The 22,499-nt window shown below is 50.9% G+C and overlaps 9 protein-coding genes across 9 annotated transcripts; 5 read left to right on the forward strand and 4 right to left on the reverse strand.

Annotated features, from left to right (window-relative positions):
* Positions 1-782: 782 nt before the first annotated feature.
* COCMIDRAFT_3554 (uncharacterized protein) lies at positions 783-4,631 on the forward strand (the record flags this gene model as incomplete). The annotated part of the gene is made up of 1 exon (XM_007687781.1): positions 783-4,631. One exon carries the CDS (start codon positions 783-785, stop codon positions 4,629-4,631), a length of 3,849 nt encoding a protein of 1,282 aa, XP_007685971.1.
* A 593-nt stretch (positions 4,632-5,224) lies between these two features.
* COCMIDRAFT_3555 (uncharacterized protein) lies at positions 5,225-6,130 on the forward strand (the record flags this gene model as incomplete). The annotated part of the gene is made up of 1 exon (XM_007687782.1): positions 5,225-6,130. The coding sequence occupies one exon, from the start codon at positions 5,225-5,227 to the stop codon at positions 6,128-6,130; it is 906 nt and encodes a 301-aa protein (XP_007685972.1).
* Positions 6,131-6,409: 279 nt separating this feature from the next.
* On the reverse strand, positions 6,410-7,414 carry COCMIDRAFT_3556 (uncharacterized protein; the record flags this gene model as incomplete). The annotated part of the gene is made up of 1 exon (XM_007687783.1): positions 6,410-7,414. One exon carries the CDS (start codon positions 7,412-7,414, stop codon positions 6,410-6,412), a length of 1,005 nt encoding a protein of 334 aa, XP_007685973.1.
* Positions 7,415-7,775: 361 nt separating this feature from the next.
* On the forward strand, positions 7,776-8,922 carry COCMIDRAFT_34997 (uncharacterized protein; the record flags this gene model as incomplete). The annotated part of the gene is made up of 2 exons (XM_007687808.1): positions 7,776-7,786; positions 7,833-8,922. The coding sequence occupies 2 exons, from the start codon at positions 7,776-7,778 to the stop codon at positions 8,920-8,922; spliced, it is 1,101 nt and encodes a 366-aa protein (XP_007685998.1).
* Positions 8,923-9,535: 613 nt separating this feature from the next.
* Positions 9,536-10,527, reverse strand: COCMIDRAFT_3558 (uncharacterized protein; the record flags this gene model as incomplete). Its single annotated transcript, XM_007687784.1, has 3 exons — positions 9,536-9,980; positions 10,036-10,456; positions 10,521-10,527. 3 exons carry the CDS (start codon positions 10,525-10,527, stop codon positions 9,536-9,538), a joined length of 873 nt encoding a protein of 290 aa, XP_007685974.1.
* Positions 10,528-11,934: 1,407 nt separating this feature from the next.
* On the forward strand, positions 11,935-13,618 carry COCMIDRAFT_24632 (uncharacterized protein; the record flags this gene model as incomplete). Its single annotated transcript, XM_007687795.1, has 3 exons — positions 11,935-12,310; positions 12,361-12,878; positions 12,935-13,618. The coding sequence occupies 3 exons, from the start codon at positions 11,935-11,937 to the stop codon at positions 13,616-13,618; spliced, it is 1,578 nt and encodes a 525-aa protein (XP_007685985.1).
* A 201-nt stretch (positions 13,619-13,819) lies between these two features.
* Positions 13,820-14,782, reverse strand: COCMIDRAFT_90077 (uncharacterized protein; the record flags this gene model as incomplete). The annotated part of the gene is made up of 1 exon (XM_007687834.1): positions 13,820-14,782. The coding sequence occupies one exon, from the start codon at positions 14,780-14,782 to the stop codon at positions 13,820-13,822; it is 963 nt and encodes a 320-aa protein (XP_007686024.1).
* Positions 14,783-15,180: 398 nt separating this feature from the next.
* COCMIDRAFT_35001 (uncharacterized protein) lies at positions 15,181-19,116 on the reverse strand (the record flags this gene model as incomplete). The annotated part of the gene is made up of 7 exons (XM_007687809.1): positions 15,181-15,348; positions 15,401-16,299; positions 16,349-16,583; positions 17,208-17,706; positions 17,769-18,650; positions 18,700-18,800; positions 18,853-19,116. The coding sequence occupies 7 exons, from the start codon at positions 19,114-19,116 to the stop codon at positions 15,181-15,183; spliced, it is 3,048 nt and encodes a 1,015-aa protein (XP_007685999.1).
* A 597-nt stretch (positions 19,117-19,713) lies between these two features.
* COCMIDRAFT_24636 (uncharacterized protein) lies at positions 19,714-22,358 on the forward strand (the record flags this gene model as incomplete). Its single annotated transcript, XM_007687796.1, has 5 exons — positions 19,714-19,896; positions 19,949-20,049; positions 20,114-20,801; positions 20,848-21,171; positions 21,228-22,358. 5 exons carry the CDS (start codon positions 19,714-19,716, stop codon positions 22,356-22,358), a joined length of 2,427 nt encoding a protein of 808 aa, XP_007685986.1.
* Between the last annotated feature and the right edge of the window lie 141 nt (positions 22,359-22,499).

Genomic DNA, 22,499 nt, shown 5'->3' on the forward strand with positions numbered 1-22,499 from the left:
GGCAAACTTGCTTGAACCGTAATGATTACACATTATCATTGCGTCAGCCCAAGCAACGATCCGTTGTCAGTCCTTCTTTACATCATGAATTCCGATTTCAGAGGAGGAGACTTTCAAAGAAAAAGAAGGGATTGTGAACTGCTGTCCAATGTTGTTCCACGATGTTCAGAAGAGGCGCTGGCATCTCACCACGCCAGCATGCGGGCACTGGCAAGATACTCAGATGCCAGAGCAGAACTGGAAAACCCTTATGACCCCAACGCGATACCCCACTGACCCGCTGGTTGTCACGGCTAGGCTAGAACGTGGTGTCGCAAACCCCACGGGACGTGGGTCAAGCTATTTTTTGGCGGACCGGTTCGTCATTGGCGAGGGCTCATAGGCTGACATTGCCCACAATTACCGGCAGACGGCCACACAGAAGCGAATCGCGTCCCTGCAAGCTGTCAACAACCAACCAAACAGTCCCGCGGCGCACTCCAAGATCCTCAACCATTTGCATCTCTGAGCGGTATTATGGGGGTGTGGGATTTTTAGTTGACGCTAGTTGATGACGTTATCGGCAGAGCTGCACGCACAACACCGAGACGAGAAAAGTGTCGTGCGCTGGAACTAGTAAGCTATACGAGCCCCAGCAAGCCAGACCTCACATCTCTTGACATCCTGTACGAGGGTTATTAGCTCGGTGCATGGAGTTTACAATCGAATAAATATCTCGTCGAGTACCAGTCGTCAGCAGATCCCCTTTTCCATTTTACCCCTCCTTCGAAAACTTTCAGACCATGTCTGTCATCGATATTACCAGGGACCTGTCAGCACTCTTCTCTCAACAGGTTCAGGCTACTCCCGACTTGGTTGCGTTAGAAGACGACAAGAACACATACACATACCAGGAGCTTCACGACAAAGTCGCTGCGCTTGCCGACCGGCTGCGGGGTCATGGGGTTGGCCGTGACAGCCTGGTTGGTGTCCTGTTGCCGCGATCCGCCGACTATGTAATTGCCTGCTTAGCAGCACTCCGTGCAGGCGGTGCGTTTCTGGTTCTGGAATTGGCCTATCCTCCTGATCTCCTTGCCGATGTTCTTGAGGACTCACAGCCTACCGTCGTAGTTACTGTCAGTGCAGAAGTCGGAAAGATCAAGGGATCCACACCACTCGTTGTTCTGGATGAAACCAGCTCAGATAGGAACGGCCTATTGGACGAGTCTGATTTGAAACCTCTGCCCGAAGAGACTGATTTGGAACGCCTGTCATTTGTTGCCTACTCTAGTGGAACTACCGGCAAGCCGAAAGGTATCGCCAACCCCCACAAAGCAGCAGTCCTTTCATACAACCTTCGATTCGGACTATCTGATCTACAACCTGGAGACCGTGTGGCTTGCAATGTCTTCTTCGTTTGGGAAATCATACGCCCGCTATTACGGGGAGCAACTGTTGTGGCCGTTCCGGACGATGTGAGCTACGATCCGCGCATGTTGGTCGACCTCCTTGCTTCTAAGAAGATTACTGAGACTCTTTTCACACCAACCCTATTTTCAGCTGTCCTTGCGCGTCACCAGGCGCTGGCGACTCGGCTGCCGAATCTGAAGACCGTTTGGCTCAATGGCGAAGTAGTGACAACCGATCTTGCACGCCGCGGTATCAAGGCCCTCCCCAACGCCCGCTTGCTGAATGTTTATAGCGCGTGTGAGACACATGAAATCGCCTGTGGTGACATCAAGGATATGCTGGAGAAGATTGACAAGGATGCTGCGTACTGCCCTGTAGGACCGCCACTTATCGACAAAAAGTACATCTACATCTTAGATGAGAGTGGCCAGAAGGTAGATGATGGCGAAAGTGGCGAACTCTGCGTTGGTGGACACCTTCTTGCCCGTGGATATCTCAACCTTCCAGAGACAACTGAAAAAGCATTCATCAGGAATCCTTACAGTTCCAAGATTGGTGCTAGAATGTACAGGACCGGCGACAAGGCACGCATACTTCCCAGCGGCTTGCTCGAAATTACTGGACGTGTCGGTGCTATGATCAAAATCCGCGGATACTCGGTGGTTCCAGGCAAGGTCGAGAACGCAATTCTGACCCATTTGGCTGTCAGCCATTGTGCTGTGATAGCTTTCGGGGATGGTATCGACCGCCAGTTGGTGGCATACATTGTGCGAGACAAAAACACATCGGCGGAACGTCCAGAGCTTGAGATTGACAGAACTGGGCGCAGCGCGACTACTAGACGCATGCTTATGGCCTATCTTGCTCATTACATGATACCTTCGTTATGGGTTGAGATGGACAAGCTACCAACAAGTGATGTTTCTGGCAAGGTCAACCTTAAGGCTCTGCCTCCCCCAAGACCATCATCACCTTCAGGAAGTGCACGCAAGTATGAACAAAGTCCAATCACTATCGAGCAGATAACCCAAATCTGGGCATCTATCCTGAATGTCAGCCCAAGCTCAATAACCCCCGAATATAACTTCTTCGACCTCGGCGGCCATTCGCTTCTTCTTGCGGACCTGGCTGCGCGATTGTCAAATACTTTTGGTTTTAGGGTACCTGTCGCACGTCTCGCTCAACCTGCAACATTAAACGGACATCTGGACACAGTTCGTGCTATTCGCGATGGTCATACTGCTGAGGTGCAAGAAAACCTCCCAGCCGTATTGCGTGCAGACTCCGTCTTGGACAAAGAGATCCAGCCAAAAGACGCCAAGGCGTGTGCACTCAAAGACGCCAAAACTGTGCTCCTCACGGGTGTGACCGGTTTCTTGGGTGCATTCCTTCTTCGTGATTTACTGGAAAGCACGTCTGCCCAAATCATCTGCATGGTCCGATTCGCCGATTCCTCACAAGATGATATTCCTGCCGGTATCGCTAGGATACGTAGGAACTTGCTGGATTTCGGCCTCTGGAGCGACAACATCATGGAACGTGTGGAAATTCTCCCAGGAAATCTGTCTCGTAAGCGATTCGGTCTTGCCCCTGATACATTCAAAGACTTGGCCGAACGCCTTGATGTCATTGTTCACGCGGCCGCTACTGTCAACTTGGTGTATCCTTATGCTGCATTGCAGAAGCCTAATGTTGGAGGAACACGAGAAATTCTACGTCTTGCGGCCCAGGGTGGCGTGACTGTACAGTATATCTCGACCAACGGAGTACTTCTCCCCGCAAAGGGTCGGGAAGGCTGGCCAGAAGACGCGATTCTTGATGTCAGCGATGTTGTCAAGCTAGCTGATGGTTATGGACAAACCAAATGGGTTGCTGAACAACTCGCTTTGGAAGCTGGCCGAAGGGGTCTCCCCATCAAGATCCATCGAATCGGTACGATCAGTGGTCACAGCGAAACTGGTGCTGCCAACGCGTGGGATCTCTTGACAGCTTTGATTGTCGAGTCTATCAGAATCGGTCATTACCCAGACGTCAAGGGTTGGCGCGCAGAAATGACGCCGGTCGACTTCGTTAGCAAAGCTATCATCCATCTCAGCAACCAGATTGAAACTGAGCAAACAGTTTTCCATATTGGCGATCCCGACCCCGTAGATGTTAGCAAAGTCTTTGAGGATCTTAACGAACTAGGTTACCCAACTAAACCCATAGAGTTCACAAAGTGGATCCAACTCTGGGATGACAAGCGCGGCGCCGCTAAGGGCGGTGATGGCGCGTTCACCGTTGATATCCTCCGCAGCGGTATGCCCAGTATTGAGTTCTTGAGAGATGTTGTAGTGCTCGACAACGCGAAGACACGGCCGCTTCGTCTTGCTGTGGAGCGCCCAAAGGTTGATCAAGTACTTCTTGAGACATACACACGTCACTGGTACGCTCGAGGCTGGCTTCCAAAGCCTCCTGTCCGCCAGGATGCTGCGGGTGGCTCAGCTCGCCTTCCCCGAAGGGGTCCACTGTATGGCAAGGTTGTTGTTGTTATGGGTGCTTCATCTGGTATTGGTGCTGCTACTGCTACAGCTCTTGCACGAGAAGGCTGCCATGTTGCGCTTGCAGCACGGCGCCTGGACGCTCTGGAAGATCTCAAGAAGAGAATTGTGGTTCGCGAGGGCAAGATCATCACCCAGAAGACCGATGTCACTGACAAGAGCCAAGTCGAAGCTCTTGTCGCCGCAGCAGAGAAGCAGCTGGGACCAGTTGATATCTTTGTCAATGTCTCGGGAGTCATGTACTTTACTATGATGGCCAACTCATACACCGACCAGTGGAACCAAACTGTCGACGTAAACTGCAAGGGACTCCTTAACGTCATCGCTGCCATCGTACCTTCGATGCTCAAGCGCGGAAAAGGCCACCTCCTCGCCATCTCGTCAGATGCTGGTCGAAAGGTGTTCCCTGGGCTGGGTGTCTACTCTGCTTCCAAATTTTTCGTAGAAGCTACACTACAGAGTCTGAGGCTTGAGACTGCTGGTACAGGGCTCAAGGTCACCTCTGTACAGCCGGGTAACGTCGCTACTGATCTACTAGGCATGAGCACGGATCCAGAAGCATTGAAGAAGTACGGCGAGCCGAGTGGTGCCAAGGTCCTTGATCCAGAGAACGTTGCGGATAGTATCGTGTACGCGCTTAAGCAGCCGGATCATGTTAGCGTCAACGAGGTCCTTATTGAGCCTAGGGATGAGCCGATCTAGAGGCAGATGGGGAAATTTCAGGTTTTAGGTTTCCATCATTGAAGACCTCTTCGCATGCACACCGGTTTAGTTCGGCAGAGGAGAAAATAACCAGCATGGTGCAGCAAAGAATGCTCAATGGGATACCATGTAGATTTACTGCATCTCAGTTTCAGCATAAGACTTAGACAATAAAAATATGATTACAACGCGTCAAGAATATTTTGTTTTCTACAATTCGTAGAGTTTACTGATGTCCTATCGACATATGCAAGGGTTGTTCTTGCAACGAAGGATATAAGTGAATTTGCAAGATTTCTAGACTAGCATGAGAATGAATAAGCTCAAGGTTAGATTCCATCTCGAATTGTGTATAATGCTTTGATTCAACCCCCAATTCCTGTCATGCGTCTTAGAAAGCAGGGTATACGTGTTCATCATACGTCAACCCAGACTTGACATCGTATAGTAGGCAAAGTCGCGCTAGAGTCTTGGCAGTCGTCAATCCAACATTTCGTTGAAGGAACCGCGACACTTCCACAGCAAACCCATCCCGCATGACGAACGTACCTAAACCGGATAACGAAACCTCTAATACTACCTTTCTCGGAAAAATGGCTGAAGAATCCTCCACAACAGTCGCACCATCGCAAACTACAGCGGACGAAGAAGCGCCCTCGACCACCATGACCGCAAACGAAACATCAGCAGACAACACACCGACAGGACAGGAGTCTTCCGCGAAAGAAGATGCAGTTGCTAGCACGGCGACACCATCTGATCCCAAAGCCGCTCTCGCTGCGCGAATGGCACGCTTCAAGGCGCTCCAGGCGCAAAAAGTCAGCGGCCGAAAAGCCACAGAGCGCGAAGTCCGTGACGCCGAAGACCGCAGTGCACGTCTTGCACAGATTTCCAAGCTCAGCGCCGCCCACGACAAAGCCTCGTACAAGCTCCTCAAGTCCGAAGACCCTGACTTCGAGCGCAAGCGGAACTGGGACTACACCATCGAAGAGAGCGAGAGCTGGGACAAGCGGCTAAAGAAGAAGGCCAAAAACCGGGAAGGCGTAGCCTTCGCCGACTACAGAAACGAAGCCAACAAAGTCTACAAGCGCCAAATCGGCCAAATGAACAAAGTCGACATGGAAGCCTACGCCGAAGAAAAAGCTAGAAAACTTCAATCCCAAGTCTCCTCGGGCCTCCTCCAACTCGTCGAAACCGATGCCGGCGAAATCTACACCGTCGACAGCCAAGGCCGCATCAACACGCCCGTCGACGAAGCCTACAGCCACGACCACAAGCCCAGCAAAGAAGCCGTCGACCGCCTTGTTGAAGACCTCGAGAAGAGCGAGCGCGCTCGCTTAAAAGCGCGTGCCGCCCGCGGCATACGCGACGAGCAGGATATGGGCGATGTTACGTATATCAATCAGAAGAACAAGCAGTTTAACGACAAGTTGGCGCGGTTTTATAATCGGTATACGACGGAGATTCGGGAGAGCTTTGAGAGAGGAACGGCTATATAAGTAAAGGTGTGGGGGGGGGGGGGATTATGATGGGGAAAAGAATGGTGTGAATATACCCTAGCATTTTATTTTATTTTACACGTCTGAAAGGATGATGGCGTTGGTTTTTTAGTTTGAGCTGCATTAGAGAATTTTGGGCGTTTAAGAAGGGAATTGGGATAAATCAAGATATTTTTCAAAGTCATGAATTCGGAATTTCGCAGGATTCGAGATTATCGGACTGCTTTTCTTTTTGGTCTTATGATTAGATTTGGTATGCTCCTTTGTTCTCTTGTTTTTTCACATCATACTACTTAGTACTCTGTTCACGTCCTGGCCCGGCTCCGGCTTCTTCAACGCCTTGCTCGTTGCTGTATGTTGCGAGAACTCGAGTCTGCCCTTTCTCCTCTTGGGCTTCTCACCCGCTTCTTGTACTGCATCCGTTGTCGCTGCGTCATTCTGATCGGTATCCAAATCCTCGCCTCTCTTTCTTCGCGTAGCCTCAATCCCACTGACCACCTTGCCGCGCTCCACATTCTCCAAGAACGCCTTGTTCTCCTTCTTGCCCTGTGCAATTTCAAATCTAAGTCGTGCAGCACGTTCCGCATTCTCGTTTTGAATCTGCTCGACAAGATTGTGCCACTTGACGCCGCTCAGGTACCGGATATTCCATACTTCGTCGTGCCACCTGCCTCTCTTCTTGCCGCCCATGGTCTGCGCATTGAGGTTCTCGGCTACGAACTTGGCGTCGCGCTTGTGTAGGAATTCGACCCAGCCGTCGAGGAAGAGTTTGCGGCGTGTGCCGCCGTTGCGCAGTCGTTGTGTGCGCGCTGTGGAGGATTCGGGGGTGAGGAAGATGCGGCCGACGGCGCCGTAGGGCTGTAATAGCGAACGAAGAACGGCGGGTTTCATGAATGGTGGCACGCGCGAGAGGTAGATGACGCCTGATTTGTCCTTTTTGAGTGAGGATTGGGGTAGCACTTTGCCCAGTTTTGTGGATTGTAGTCTCAATTCGGAAGGGAGGGATGCGGCAAGTTTCTCAAGATGAGCTAATTCGGCGCTCTTGGACGCAAAGGGTTTTGGCTCGTCTTCGTCTTCGTCTTCTGCATTGTCATCGTCGCCTTGAGATTCCGTGTCCTCATTGTCGTATTCCCGGTCTTCTTCTGCTTCTGAATCATGGTCTGTCTTTTGGCGCTTCGATGCTGGCAGCATGCGCGCTCTGCTCTCTTCCTCGGAATCATAGCCCCTCTCATCGTCCTCGCTCTCATCTACGTCGAGGTACTCGTTCCGTTTGCGCGTCGCCATTTTTTTTGTTCGTACTTGACTGGTTTAGGAATGCGGTAACAAGGATTTTCCCGAAGTCCGTAACCAATTCGTTTGCGACAAGTAAAGACGTGCTGTATCGAGGAATCTCCAAACTGCTCGTTCGAAACTTTTGCGGAGAAGTCGCGGAGGTGAACTTTTGGGTGGGGCCTGGCTTGGCGCGTCTTGGCAGCCCGTGGCGCATCTTCGCAGATGTGTACCAGCCTTCCGTCATTCTTCCACCTCCCAATACAACCAAACCCTCCTACTCGTGTGCGCATCATACGTCTGGCGCGACTGTATTTGCGTCTAAAATACTACCAAGCCCACAGATTCAGACGCGCACCATACACTTGTCGCAATCATGGGTGGAGAGTAAGTCATTCACCATAATAGACTGTATCAAGGCTAACCAATCCAGTTTAAATTTGAAGAAAAGTTGGCATCCCCACCTCTTCAAGAACCAGGAGAGAGTATGGAAGGAAGAAAAGGCCGCCCTCGAGGAGCGCAAGTTGATCGACAAGCTTCGTCGAGAACGTGAAGAGGAGGCTGCCCTTGAAGAACTACAAAAGTTGCAGGCAGAGTCTGGTGGCAAGGTCGTGCAGCGAAGAGTCGACTGGATGTATGCCGGCCCTAGTGGTGATAGCGGCATTACGGAAGAAAGAGAGGGTTATCTTCTTGGAAAGCGCAGGATCGATAACCTCCTCAAATCAAACGACACGCAAAGTCTGCAGAAGGGCGCACCGGTCGGCATTGGTGCTATTGGCGAACCCAGCGCGAACATAAACAACGCCCGCGATACACAAAAGAAGGTCCTCCAAGACCCGCTCCTCATGATTCAGAAGCAGAAGATGGAGATGCAGTTGAAGGCCATGAAGGACGCTCAGAAGGAAGCCAAGTACGCCGAAAAGCGCGAGAAGGAGAAGGAACGCGAGAAGAGACACCGAAACAGGGACAGAGAGAGGAGTAGGGATCGGGAACACAAGCATCGGAGTCGACACAATCGATCGCGTTCGCCACGCAGAAGCGAAGATCGTGGGCACCGCCGTGAACACCACCGCGAACACCACCGCGAACACCACAGCCACAGGAGACGGTCAAGGTCACGGTCACGGTCACCACATCATAAGCACAGTAGCCGACGAGAGCGCACACGTTCACCGCCCAGGAGGGAGGATCGCAGGGAGGATCGTAGAGACTTTCGTGATCGTGACAATTACCGAAGACGTGATCGCTCTCCCCCGAGAAAACAAGTAGACGATGCTGAAGCCCGCCAAAGTGCAGCTGATCGTCTTGCCAGTATGCAAGCAGAGGCGGCATCGTTGGAGGAGCAGCGAGCTGAACGAGTCCGACAACAGGAGATCAAGGATGCAGAAGAAGAAGCGAAGCACAAACAAAACATGGATGGCGGGCGACGGTTCATATCTAATATTCGCGGACAGACGTCTAACCTGGATTTGGGCGATGCCATTGCTCGTGGACGTCCAAATCTGAGAGCAGATTTAGACTGATAGAGCTCCCTGGTGGTTTCGATGGTTGCATGGTTCTCGTGAGTGGATTGATAGTAAATTGATACCCCAGTGAAATATTCTTCGTCAAAATTACAGTTGAATGTGCACCCGTATAAATTGTAAGTCTGGAACTCACAAGTGGCACAAATGCAAGAACCAGTGCTTGTGCCACCAGACATGTTAGCGCACGGCTGACAGCACTCAACAGTTATCATCTCGAACAACTGACGATGCCTATTTTGTAACTTTGGCTATTAATCCAGTCTTAGGCTCATGGCAGCCAAAGCTATAGGAAAGCCATTGCTCTAAGCAGATTTTATGTTGGTTTCACCACCACCTCGACGCACATTGGTCCCAATAACCCCCTTTCTCTGCGACGCGCCAAGACCCCAATCACCGTCTGACGCTTACCCTATACCAGTCACTTGACATCTTCCCTCGACCTCATCACATTGTGTCGATTTGATGATCTTCTGGCAAACGAGAATGCATTACCGGGAACCCCGCTCTTTTCATAATTTGTCCTTAATATTGCCTCCAGATTCATCTAGAATCCTCAGCCAATACAATTCATACGTGATCCCTTGGGACAGCCTTTCCAATCTACAAGGATCTACCGACCCCCGTTCCAGCTGGCAGTTGGTCCAAACAAATCATCCATGCTGTCGCCATTGTCTTTCCCCGTCTTCGAATCTCGAACGCTGTACGATCGGGTCACTTCGATCTGACGATTCAATTTGTTGGTGGCCTGCTTGCGCGTGTCCTTTTCTGCGTTTGTGCTACGTAGCTCAAACTTTCTCCCATTGCTGTGCTTCTTGAACATCTTGAATTTCCGAACCCTGGAACGATTTCCGCTTCCATTCCGACTCGAGAGAGACAGTATCCATGGCATATGTCGTTGGATAAAGGGCTTCAGGAGTGCCGCACACGCGCAAATGACGCCACCATTGAGTTCAATCGTCGAGAAGATACAAGCTTTGGCGATATTGTAAGTTGAGTCGGGATTGCTGATCATGCTGTAGACGTAAATGATACGAACAGTGGAGATGACAACCACGCTGGCAACATTAGCGAAGGACCATACGGAAACTGTGGATGTGCGCATGTCCTTACCCGGACCCCAACGCGAACACTAATCCCAGTAAGACTTTTTGTTTCATCGGTAGCTGCAAGGCGCGTAGCATCGGTACTGGCAGGCACAGGATCAAGAAGTCTGTGATAATGTTGATGCATGCCATGAAAAGATTAAGGTCTGTAAGGCATTTCTGGTCGCTATGGTATTGTGGGTTGCAAGGGCCGGCCGCGACAATGGTGATTGCTAGCGAATACCCAGATACAAGACCTGCTAACGCGTAGATACAGGAGCGAATCTTAAAATCCGGGTTGAGACGGTAGTAGAGCGCTAGCAGGGAGAGCTTTGCGAGCGCAGGCGTCCAGACATAGACTACCATTATGCCAACGAGCATCTTTGTGTACACTTGCAGTTGTTCGACGGTCACATTCCACAGATGCTGTCCAAAGCCGTATTGGAATGCTACAGGTATGTCAGTTGCAGTTGATGAATGAGTGCCATGGACTGTACCTTGAAAGCATATCACCAACCATGCGACACACCCTAGCCAGCTGAAAACTACCAACACATCGTCCAATCCAGTCAAGCGACGAATGAAGATGCGCGTATAAAGCCGTAACCCAAGTACTATAGACGAGAAGATTGTCATGACCACATATACCACAATAATCCTCCTCTGAAGGTCAGTCCTACCGTCCAAATCTTGATCACCATCATCAGGCACAGGCAAAACGCCCACTTTTGTTCTGTTGGAACTCATCACACCACCAAAAGAATTTTCGGGGATTGGAAAAGGAGATAGAGTATACAAAACAGCAGCGAACCCTCTAGGAGTTAGGCCATACCCCCGGATCTGCAGCAAACTTATCTTTGTGGGGAGCTTGAGTTACCTTTCCACCGATTTCACCACGGTGAAACCCAGAAGACCATGGCTCGTGTAACATTCATTTTCAACAGTGAAACCATAAGACGCAGTAACTAGCAAGCCGCTTACGAATGTGCGCTTCTCCAATACTTCTTCCTGGTAGTGAATGCGTAGAAGTATTGACAGAGCTGCCATGACGACGCAAGAAGAAATCGATGATATCCACAATTATGCGGCTGCCCCGAGTGAACCTGGCCGCTTTGTCACTGGTCGCTGCAGGCATATGGGTTCCTATATTGAGGCTAACTGTCGCGCAAGTCGTTACATCGCCTATTCGGTTACTGACTGGTTTACGTGCCGAGATTACATATCATGGGTTGGAGCACGTTGTCAGCGGCTCCACTCCCCTATGCTGACCAATAAGACTAGTATTTCCGGAGAATAAAGGTTTCACGACCTGCTTTGTTTTTGCTGAGAACTGGATGAATTGGGACCGCTAGAAAATTTCACGGTTATCGACAAGTTGCAAGCCTGGCCAAACAGTAGTCACTAGTGAATTCTGTGTAATGGTGTGCGATAGTGTACAACGAAGCGCGGCAGCGCAACGCTTCTGGCTATTATGTGGAGTCAGCACCAAAGCATGCGGAAAGATACCGGTTGTGGAATACACTAACACAACCATGCAGTCTGACGAGCAGACTACTCAGGAAAATGGATAAGACCCTGGTTCAGCTGTCGGGACTACCGATCAATATCTCATACAGGTCGCCGCCACGTGTGACTGTGATCCCCGGAGCATGTACGTTACATTCTCTCCGCTTCCACGTTTTGCACGACCAACTACCCTGTCGGATCTGCGAAGAGGCGTATCTTGGATTGTGTACTGGTGTGTTTTCTTCGTATTCATTAAGATGCCAAACAGCTAATGAAACTAGGAAAGAGCAATTGGCTTTGCTAGTGAAAGAGCGATTGTATATCGGCTATCGCCTTCACTGTTTCTTTGTTGCTACCAACACTTAACTCTTCGCGACACCATCAGCCCCGCGCACCACCGGAGCTTTGCCCGTAACGAGCCATGGAGTCGGTTTTCACTATTGCCCTTGTGTTCGCACCACTCTCGGCTGTTATCTTGCACGAATCTGTCCTGCGCGAAGTGGAAGTTGATCATCTGGCACTTCCAATCATTGGCTCAGCGGTTACGACCTATTGGATCCTCGTGTATTACACGAGTTTCATCGCAGCGACACTGGTGACGAGCTCTTTCTGGGTACCGCTATGGTTGTACATAGGAGCCTACCGCGCTTTTTTCCACCCCCTGAAAGATTACCCGGGACCCTGGGGGGCGAAGCTTTCGCGATGGTGGACGATCAAGCAAACATGGGACAGCGATTTGCACTACCATAGGGTATTACAAAGACTGCAAACGCAATATGGCGATTATGTTAGGACAGGTCGGTTACGATTGGTACCTCCTTCCAGATGCAATGCTGATCGGAAACAGGACCCCGTGAACTCACCATATTCGACGCAGACGCGATCCAATCTATTCTCGGAACTCGGTCGAAAACTACCAAAGGGCCGTTCTTCGATGTCATGGAAAGGTCGCTGCACTTGAATCGCGACAAGGCGTTTCATCGCCAGCGACGCCGTGTGTGGGACAATGCGTTCAAGACATCGCTTTCCACCTATGCTCCAGAAGTCGAACACTTCACAGAACAGCTACTTGCGAAACTTCGCAGCGAAGAAGGACAACCCATTCCGCTCTCAGAGTACACTTCACACTATAGCTACGATGTCATGGCGGCACTGGCTTTTGGCAAGTCCATGGGCTTCATCAAGGGCGAGCAGAGCGACGTTGCTGCAAGTATCCTTGCCACGTTTACCAACAGCGTACACGCCCTGGGATACATGTATCACATGCCGTGGCTCATGAACACAATCGGAGTACTTACCTCGTTTGCCGGACCCATGAAAGAATGGCGAGACTGGAGCGTCAGCCAAATGCGTGCACGAATGAAAGTACGTACTATGCATGTAATGAACCCACCTCAAATCCAATCGTTGACACTTTCCAGGTCCGAGACGCAAGGCCAGACTTGATCTCGCACCTCATAGTCTCGACGCCCAAGACCCCCGAAGGCCGCGAACTCCTCTTCGGCGAATCACGCCTTATCATCTCCGCAGGCAGTGAAACAACCTCCACAGCCCTGACCTTCATCTTCATGCACCTCGCCACACACCCACACTACACGGCCGCCATCCGCACAGAATTCCTCGCCAACGCTCACAGCTACGACTGCCAGCGTCCACTCCCCTTGCTTGAAGCCGTAATCTACGAGTCCCTCCGCATATGGCCCTCCGTCTTCTTCGGCTCCCAACGCGTCACGCCGCCCGAAGGCATGGACATTAATGGGCACTTCATCCCAGGGAACATGATTGTGCATATCCCGCTGTTCCCGCTGTTTCGCGACCCGAGGAACTTTGTAGCGCCTGATGAGTTTATCCCGGAGCGCTGGACTACGCGGCCGGAGCTTGTGCGGAATAGAGCAGCGTTCATTCCGTTTTCGACGGGGCCGTATAGTTGTGCAGGGAAAGCGCTGGCCATGATGGAGTTGAGGAGTATGGTGGGGAGAGTGATTGCTGAATTTGATGTTAGGCTTGATGAGGGGGTGGATGTGAATGCTTATTGGGAGGGTATCAAGGATCATTTTACAGCGGGGGCGCCGAAAGTGATGGTTAGGTTTGTTAGGCCGGCTTGATCGGGGTATGTGTCTTGGAGATTTCTGATGGAAATGGTAATGGGAGCTGTAGGGATGGGGCAGAGACGACCAAGGCATTTGTTTTACAAAGGACTTAGTGAAGTTCAGTCGATTAAACGTACTACAAGATAAATCTACTAATATACATGTTGAGCCCCTCTAAAACATATGCTATACAAAACGCACTCCTGTCTTGTTTCATTAAAAATCCAACAAACTCTTCCCTGGAGCAGACAAGCCAACGGCCGGCGTCGGCAGCCCCTCCTTCACAGGCTGAGCGCTAGGCACACTGAACCCATACTCCGCCTCCCAATCATCCTCATAATCGCTGTCATCTTCCGAATCCCACTCGCTATCCTCGCTCTCATACTCATAATCATCATCATCATCACTCCAATCCTCTCCCTCCTCCTTTTCCGCATCCTCATCAACCCAATCCGCATCCCCCTCCGTATCCCCGTCGTCTTCAAAATCGCGTGTAGTAGCAACCACATTAGTGACCTCGGGTATCTTGTGAAAGTCCAAGATACTCAAGCGCGCCAGAGAGCCAGTAAGCAGTCCGTTTCCCATCGTGTACTTGCTCGGTTCACCGTGTTCATTATCTTTTGTGCGTTCGCGGTGCAAGTTCAATTGCGCGATGCGGTCCTCACCCCAGGCGTTGATATGGTCGAATCGCACGACCTGGAGCGTTTTCCACAGCGGCATTTTTTGAGACGTAAGGCGATAGATGATGGAGTCGGGGTAGAGTAGCCTGCAGTGCGACGAGTAGAGCGTTTGCAATCCGGATAGTGCTTTGAACATTTCTGTGAGATCGTCTGTGCCGCCTTGCCACTTTGTTGGTCTAACCAAATCTTGCTCATCTAGGCTGAGCTCGCTGAGTTTGAGGTACTTGACGGTGGATGCGTAGACTGGGTTTTCGAGCACGGTGCGGAGAAAGAGGTCCCAACGGATAGTGCCCCATGTCAGGCTCATATTTGTCGCGATGTGGGTTGAGGAGATGCGATTTAGGGCATGCGCGGTCAGTGAAAGGCTGATTATTGGGCGGTAAAGTGTAGGTGATTGGCCATTTTCCGGGTCGTTGACGCTGGGGCGATCCGGCGTGAGATAGATGCAAATTAGGTGTAGAACGGGTTCAGGAAGTGAAGGCAGAGTGGTTAGAGACATTGTGTTGGTTGTAAGGTGTAGTGAACGAATGTTTTGAAAGAAAAAACCAAAAGTAGTACAAAGGAAGAAATTGGGTGGAATTGGGGACTGCTGAGGGGAAGTTAGTCGCGACGAGAGTGACGCGTATCGATGATGTAGACGCGTCGCGATTAGCACACTAAACTAAATACGGTATGGTGATGGACTTCAGTACTCAGGAAGTCTACACCCGCCTTAACATCATGTGATTATGCATAATCCTAATCGCGGCCAGGTATTGTAATGAGTTCCGTCTACTTTGTGCATCTCTTTCAACTTCCTTGAGTCGTTTTCTGAAAGCCAGTCTCAGTGCGCGTGTATTATGAAATATCCAAATGTAGACACTCTTTCCATCTATATACACTAATTCCGTCAACTATCTACACCGACCGTTGCCATCCACCCTCAGCCTCGAATATCTTTCCAACTTCTTTGCTCACTGCCAGAAGCCGTCTGTCATGGTATCGCGGTGCCACAAGCGAGACGCCAATTGGCATGCCATTCTGCCCCTTGAAGCCTGGGACGTTGACCACCGGTGTATGTAGCGCCTATCTCTAGATCAATAACGACTCGCAGCAATAGTGCGGAAACAAAACTTACCGTCCATATCAAACAAAACGCTGCGCTGCCAGTCTTCTCGATACCCACTGGCGCCTCATCAGGCACGCTTGGCGTCAGCACCGCGGCATACTTTTCAAGCAGCTCATCTACCACCGGCCTTGCTGCTGCTATATTATCAAACGCTTCCAGCTGTGCCTTGCGCGAAATCTTTCCACTGTTTTCTACGTGTCCTACTAACTGCTCCGAAATCTTGTCCTTGGCCACTGTGTATTCGGGCAAAAACGCCGTCCGACCATCCGAGTTCAGCACTGTCGTATGCCATGATGGGAGATCATTGAGGTGCTCTGGCAGCGAAATCTCCTCTACTTCGGCTCCATGCGCGCGTAGTAGGGAAACGGCCTTGTCGAGCGCAGCAACGGTACCTGGTCCTACCTGTGGCCAAACCATGGTTTTGAGAACCGCGAACTTTGCTCCTTTGACTGTGAAATCCGATGGGACTGGAACATCATCGTGAATAGCAAAAGTATCGGCGAGCAGCTCTAAATCTGCTACACTACGAGCATAAAGACCAAGTGTATCGAGTATCAGCGAGTAAATCTTCTGTCCTTCGCGCGTGATCGAATTCCACGTAGGCTTGAGAGCGTAGATTCCATTGTACGAACCAGGCCGGATAGTGCTGCCGCCCGTCTGCGTACCCAAACCGATAGGTGCTTGGAAGTCGCCCACCGCAGCTCCAGACCCTGATGAAGAACCACCAGGCGTGCGATTCGAGTCGTGCGGGTTGCACGTCTTGGGGCCTGTGGTTGTTGCAGCGAATTCAGTCGTTGTTGTCTTTCCGAATATAAGCGCACCGGATTTGCGCAGTATAGCAATGGATCCAGCATCGACTTTTGGTGCATCCTTGGCGTATATTGGGGAATTGAATTGCGTTGGCATATCTAGAGTCTATTAACCAATGTCTAGCGAAAAGCTTGTGATCAAACTCACCTTTTGTGTAAATCACATCTTTGACAGCAATTGCAATACCGTGCAACGGGCCGCGCTCATCTTTTGGAACAGCATCTAGTGCTTTTGCCTGCTCAATTACGTACTCAGGGTTGAGATACGCCCATGCTTTGACAGCCTCGTCCCGCGCCTCGATACGCTTCAAAAGCGACTTTGCATATTCTTCTACTGTGACTTCGCCTTGCTGGATTTTCTTTGCCACTTCTGTGGCTGTCAGCTGGTAGAGTTCGGAACTCATGTTGTCAATCGTATCCGTATATCCCAGGCTGCAATACCAACTTTGAACTACAAAGAAGCAAAGACTCCGTATGTTCAGGAATGATAAAATGATTTCCTTTCCCCCTTCCAAATGATACACTTTTGTGCACTAAATGTGCATTAAAGGAAGTCATGCCGAAACTGTTATCCTCGGCCCAAGTGATCCGCTTAGTATGATAGGCAGCCATCAGATACACCATGTCGCACTTTGTGACCGGCGTGCGGGTTGCCCTATCGAGGCGTTCGTGGTAGTACAAGTGTAAGTGCGATGACGGCCGATAACGGTCGTCCCGCTTATCGGACGGTTGTATGCCGAACACACCTCCACACCTCCAACTTTCCCTCCTACCAGATATGGAAGCATCGCAGTGGGGATGATTTGGAGTTCGCCATGAAGCAAGGGTATTGGGTACGGACCTGTCTCTAACGGTTGAGGGATATGTAACTAATGGAATGCCTGATATGCACAAAGTGGATGTATGTGGTTTTGGAGAAAGTATCATTTACGACATTCAATGACATCGTCACACAGCATACAGTATTACTAATGAAGTTTCTCCCTACACAGAGTTCAATAATTCACCTTCGGCGATTTGCCTCCAACCTCAATATCATCCCCTGCATCCGTCATGGGTGGTGTAGCAGCAACGTAAATCTCTCCACGGTCTCCCTCTCCCTCGAAAAATCCCTCACGACCGTCATTGCCCAACCACTCCCACTCAAACGGCGTGCTCTCGCGTCCAACAGGAAATACGCGCGGCTTGATGAAAAGAAACGTGAAGTAATAAACCGTCGCCGCAACGGTAAAGGTCAAGACCCATCCCATACGGTACATGTTCTGTGCGGCCATGGAAATGATCTGCGGTTGGTATTGACCGATGAGACCTGGGATACCCATGGTGGTGCCGAGTATCCACGCTACTACTCCACACCAGTTGATTCCAGACCAGAACCAATACAGGCCTGTTTTTCTGCCATCGTAGCACGACGGAACGTGGACATTGCCCTTCCGAATGATGAAGTAATCAACAATCAAGACGGCGCAGAGAGGAGCCATGAAGATATTGTAAGATCCAAGAAAGCTATTTAATCGTTAGTTTTGTTTTCTTCCACAGCAAACTAGCGATCTCTGTAGCTGTCTTACCTGAGGAAAGCAGACGCATTAGCCATGAGTTGCCATGGCTGCACAGCGATTCCAAGGAGAGCACAAAGTATCTGTCCTCTGCGGATCGTGAGCCATTTGGGGAATAGACCAGTCATATCCGAGCCAAACGGAATAGAATTAGCCCCAAAATTTGTCGCAAAAACTCCAAAGTAGAATGCCAATGAGGCGAAAAAGACTGCTGCGCGTGCACCAGCGCCAAAGTGATGGTCAAGTATAGCGTCGAAGAGATCCCAAATGTTCCAGTACGCTACGCCGTACGCTGATTGCATTGATGTTGTCGAAGCCATACCGAGGAAAAAGACGATGATAGCAGAGACGAACACACTGACACCCTGGAGATAACCTGCGTCGCGGGGCTTCTTGCAGTAGCGGGCAAGATCGGGCTGGTTGACAAGCATGGGCGATAGTGCACCAAAGATGGTGTTGATACCAGCCATGATACTCCAACCCAAAGGAATAGTTGATGAAGCTTTGCTCGTCTTGTGAGCGAGATCCATGGAGTTGAGTCCGCCGCCATTTGCCATGCACCAGCCGAAAACCGCAAAAGCCGCAATAGGCATGATGATTCCCTTGACGGTGAAGACGTAGTGGATGCGGGTCGGATGAACCCACATAAAAGGGAATTCCATGAGCCAAGCCATGAAGAAAGTCAACAGCTGCTTCGATGTCACGGCAGCACCTGGCGAGAGTGTGTTCGGTAGGTTTTCCCAGGAACTGCCAAAGATGCAGCGTAGCATCACGGACAAGAGGTTGCCGGCGTAAAAGGTCTGAATGCCGTACCAGATGATGCAGACGATGGCTCGGATGAAGACGAAGAAGTAGGAACCGTACATGCCCATGACAGAGCGTGCAAGGACGGGACTTCGCATGGTAAGCTCAAGTCGAAAATGCGTGGGAGATGGTTACTTACAATCCGATATGATATTTAGCACCCGGACGAGCCATCAGAACGACGACTATAGCCGCGAGTAGAGAGCCGATGCATGCTGAGGCGAAGGATGTCTGCCATGTCTACAGAAGTGATTAGTCTGCGTCCTACAAGTAGTCTTACCGGATAACGTACCAGGCCAACGGCTACAAGTGAAGAGCCAGTATTCCAGCCGACAAGGGAGAATTTGTTGGAAAACCAGTATAGAGGCAGACTATACCAAGTCCAAGTCCTTTGTTCAACTGGTGTCGGCTCGAGATCTTTATTCGACCATCTCTCGTCTCCGATAGGGACATGGCCGTCATTGACGCGAGGAGCCCTGAGAAATTCCATAAAGGCTTCCTTTGACTGGAACGGTGCTGACATCCGCCGCTTCGTTGGCATTTCGAATTTGCCCATGTTGGATTCAGTCGTGGTCTGAACAGACAGGCCTGACTTCGCAAAAAAAGCAGTCCGCCCTCATCTTTACATCTGTGGATCACGGCCTCTCATATGTCAAGGTTGATTGACTCTGTTCCGACCCCAGATGGTTCACGCAGTCCACACACACACCAATGGTGAGTTAGAACTGGCCAGACCCCCTTGCCATCGCCTCCATCGGCGCATTTTCAGCCGATGTAACATGCTGCCCCAGATGCACAAGCTGCGTCCAAGACCCCCAAGATGCGATAAAGAGCAGGGGCTGAGATAGGAATACAGTGTAAGCACGCGACGTCGTTGTGGTAGTGAACGTCAGCGTTACCGATCTGGTCAACAGTCTCCGCAACCAAAAGGAAGACTGCAGCCGAGATAAGATCACATGACGACTTATCTTGCCCACTCTGGAAGCAATCACGATAAGATACACTTCGGCTTGTGTATGCCGTTTACCCTGAGCGATCGTCGCACGTGAAGGGCGTAATGCATCCGAATACGTAGTGCGCAGGTTGGGGCCGATGATTCCATGGGCTCTCGACTACGTACTACACACTGTGGTAATTTCATACCGAAAAGGTCATGTCGCAGTCCTACGCAGAGAACCTCCTGAGTCCTTCTGGATCAGTCGATGACCAGATACCTGCATCCGCTGCTGCTACTGAGATCCCATCAAATAGCACAAATGTGGGCCCGCAGCCCTCTGCAGCGAGGAAGCCTCGAGTCGCCTTGGCCTGCAAGAGATGCAAGCGAAGAAAGCAACGAGTACGTCATTTGAGGGTTTCACAACATTACCTCTTGACTAAGCCTCTTGCAGTGCGACGGCGCGCGTCCAGTATGCAGGTCGTGCGAACGAGCTGGTGTAGCTTGTGCATACGAGAGAACCCTGCGGCCCCAATATCCTGGTGGCAAGTCGGCGTAGGTCTTTTACCAAAACGCTTTTTGGAACGAGTGCGTGTTGGATGTCTGACTAACTGGTCAGTTATATAACTGCCTTGGAAGAACGCATTGCGTTTCTAGAAGCTCGCCTTCCAGACCATGCTTCGGATCATTATGACAATGGCTCGGATCTGGTGCATGTTGTGGCTCCTACGACTACCGAAGAGCCATCGGTCCCTCAGTTCCAGTCAAATGAAGCACGTCGTGAATCTCGAGACGACTGTTTCTCGGATGACCTTGAAGGTGAAGATAGGACTTCACTTGTTGACGGCGTAGCCTACCTCTCTCTATGCGCATCTGGGACTACCGACACGACTCCTGAACCCTACTATGTTGGTTCTAGCTCTGGCGCGACTATTGCTCGCATCATACAGTCTTCAATTTTTCGGAGTTCTGGCAAGAGAGCAGCCGGCCAGAATGCTAACCAGACGACTCCCACTCCCATGGCTGCAAGGCCACCTCCACCACCACCTCCTGAATCTGCACATTCAGATGACCATGTCATAGATTTCCCGGAGAGGCAACAGGCACGAGTCCTATTTGATGTCTTCTTCGAGCGTATACATACACGCTGGCCATTACTAGATCGCGTGGTTTACACAAAGCTCTTCGAGAAGCAGTATGTTCAGGGTGCTTTGTCTATCATTGAACGAAGCATCTTTCACCTCATGTATGCCATTACAGCTCGCTTCTTGTCTTTGACGCAGAAGCCATGTGGAGTTGATCCTGAAGTAAGTCAAACGAGTATAAATGGTGAATTATTCTTACCGGTTTTAGAGTCATCTTGTTGCCGCGACAGAGCCAATGGATTATATCTTAGCTCAGCATAACCTCGCAACTGTCCAGTTTCTCATACTGCTTGGGGTACACGGACAGCGGTCTCCGTACGGAGCAGGCGCCTGGTCTCAGATCCGATATGCGACGTCCGTCTGCATAGAGATGGGCTTACACAGAAAGAGAAGTGTGGTGTACTCCCCTGAACAAGCGAGGGATGCTGAGATTCGACGCCGAGCGTTTTGGTCGTGTTACTGTCTCGATCGAGTGACTAGCATCGTGCTTGGCCGTGCCTTTGCCATTGCCGATCGGGACATCAATGTCGAGGTATGCCAGTAGTCACCGAACATCACCAACATTATATCAACTGACTCTTTTTGAAGCTTCCCAGCACCAGCCCCGAATTCTGGACTCTAACCCACCAAGAAGCCCCCGAAGCCCACAAAACCCAATGGTCCAACATCGAGCCCTTCATCCACATCATCAGGCTCGACCAAATCCAATCCCGAATCCACAAAACCGTCTTCCGCGTCGACCGCGACGTCTTCGCCGGCACCTTCGAGCAGCGCGCCAAACTCGACCAAAAAATGACCTCAATCCGCAACGACCTCGACACTTGGCTCCGTACTTGCCCGCAAACCCCTAAGAAGGAAAACAAAATAACCTGGATGTACGACCCGGAAAGCGCTTATCTTGACGCCCGCGACTTCTACGGCGTTCAATACCACAAAGCAATGCTCTTCCTCTTCACCGTCTTCTTACCAACTCTCGATACGACGGATACACGCTTCATCACGTGCGCCCGCTCCGCCGCTTGCGCCTGTAATGCGTACAAGCGACTCAGCCAGAACAGAACGCTGACTTACACCATGATATCGCTGCACTCGTGTTTCGTAGCCGGTTTGACACTTGTATATTGCATCTGGCGCGACCGCACCTTGTTCTCCTACGACGTCCTCGAAGCGACCCGTGCGTGCTCACAGATCCTGACTATTTTCGGTGAGAAATGGCCGGGCGCAGTGAAGTATCGTGATATCTTCGATGCGTTATCTGGTAGTTTGTTCAAGACGGTTGTTAATGCCACGGCTACGCTAAGAACGAGTGGCGCGAGACCGCTACAGCTGGATGTTGATGCGGAGCCGAGCTTGCAGGGTCTAAGTCAACAACGAAAGGGATATGAAGAGGGGACGGAAGGGAGGAGGGGAAGTAAACAGACGCTATCGCATATGGTGACGGATGCGGTCAAAGAGGCGTTTATGGAGGTTGATGAGGAGGCGCCTGGGGGATGGCAGGGGTGGAGGATGTGGAATGAGATGGTGAGGGATGAGGAGGCGCAGATGCAGAATGTGGAGGTGAGAGGGGATGGGGTGGGACGCGGGACGGCGGAGATGAGTTGGACGGCGGAGGAGGGGCCGGGGTTTTATGGGGTGGATCCTATTCAGGATGCTGCGATGCAGACGGATGGGGAGGGGATGGTGGACATGAATCAGTGGAGTTTTGGAGGGTATAGGTGAAGGGAGTCTGGAGTTTTCCTTGTGTGTTACAAGCATTGCTTGTGGACTTTGAGATTCGCAATGCAAAGGAGGTAAATGTCTGAACGGAGAGGACTGTTGATAACATTGCTATATCCATATCTACCTTTCGTCACCAACTCA

This window comes from Bipolaris oryzae, assembly GCF_000523455.1.
Source record: "Bipolaris oryzae ATCC 44560 unplaced genomic scaffold scaffold_34, whole genome shotgun sequence".
Lineage (NCBI taxonomy): Eukaryota > Fungi > Ascomycota > Dothideomycetes > Pleosporales > Pleosporaceae > Bipolaris > Bipolaris oryzae.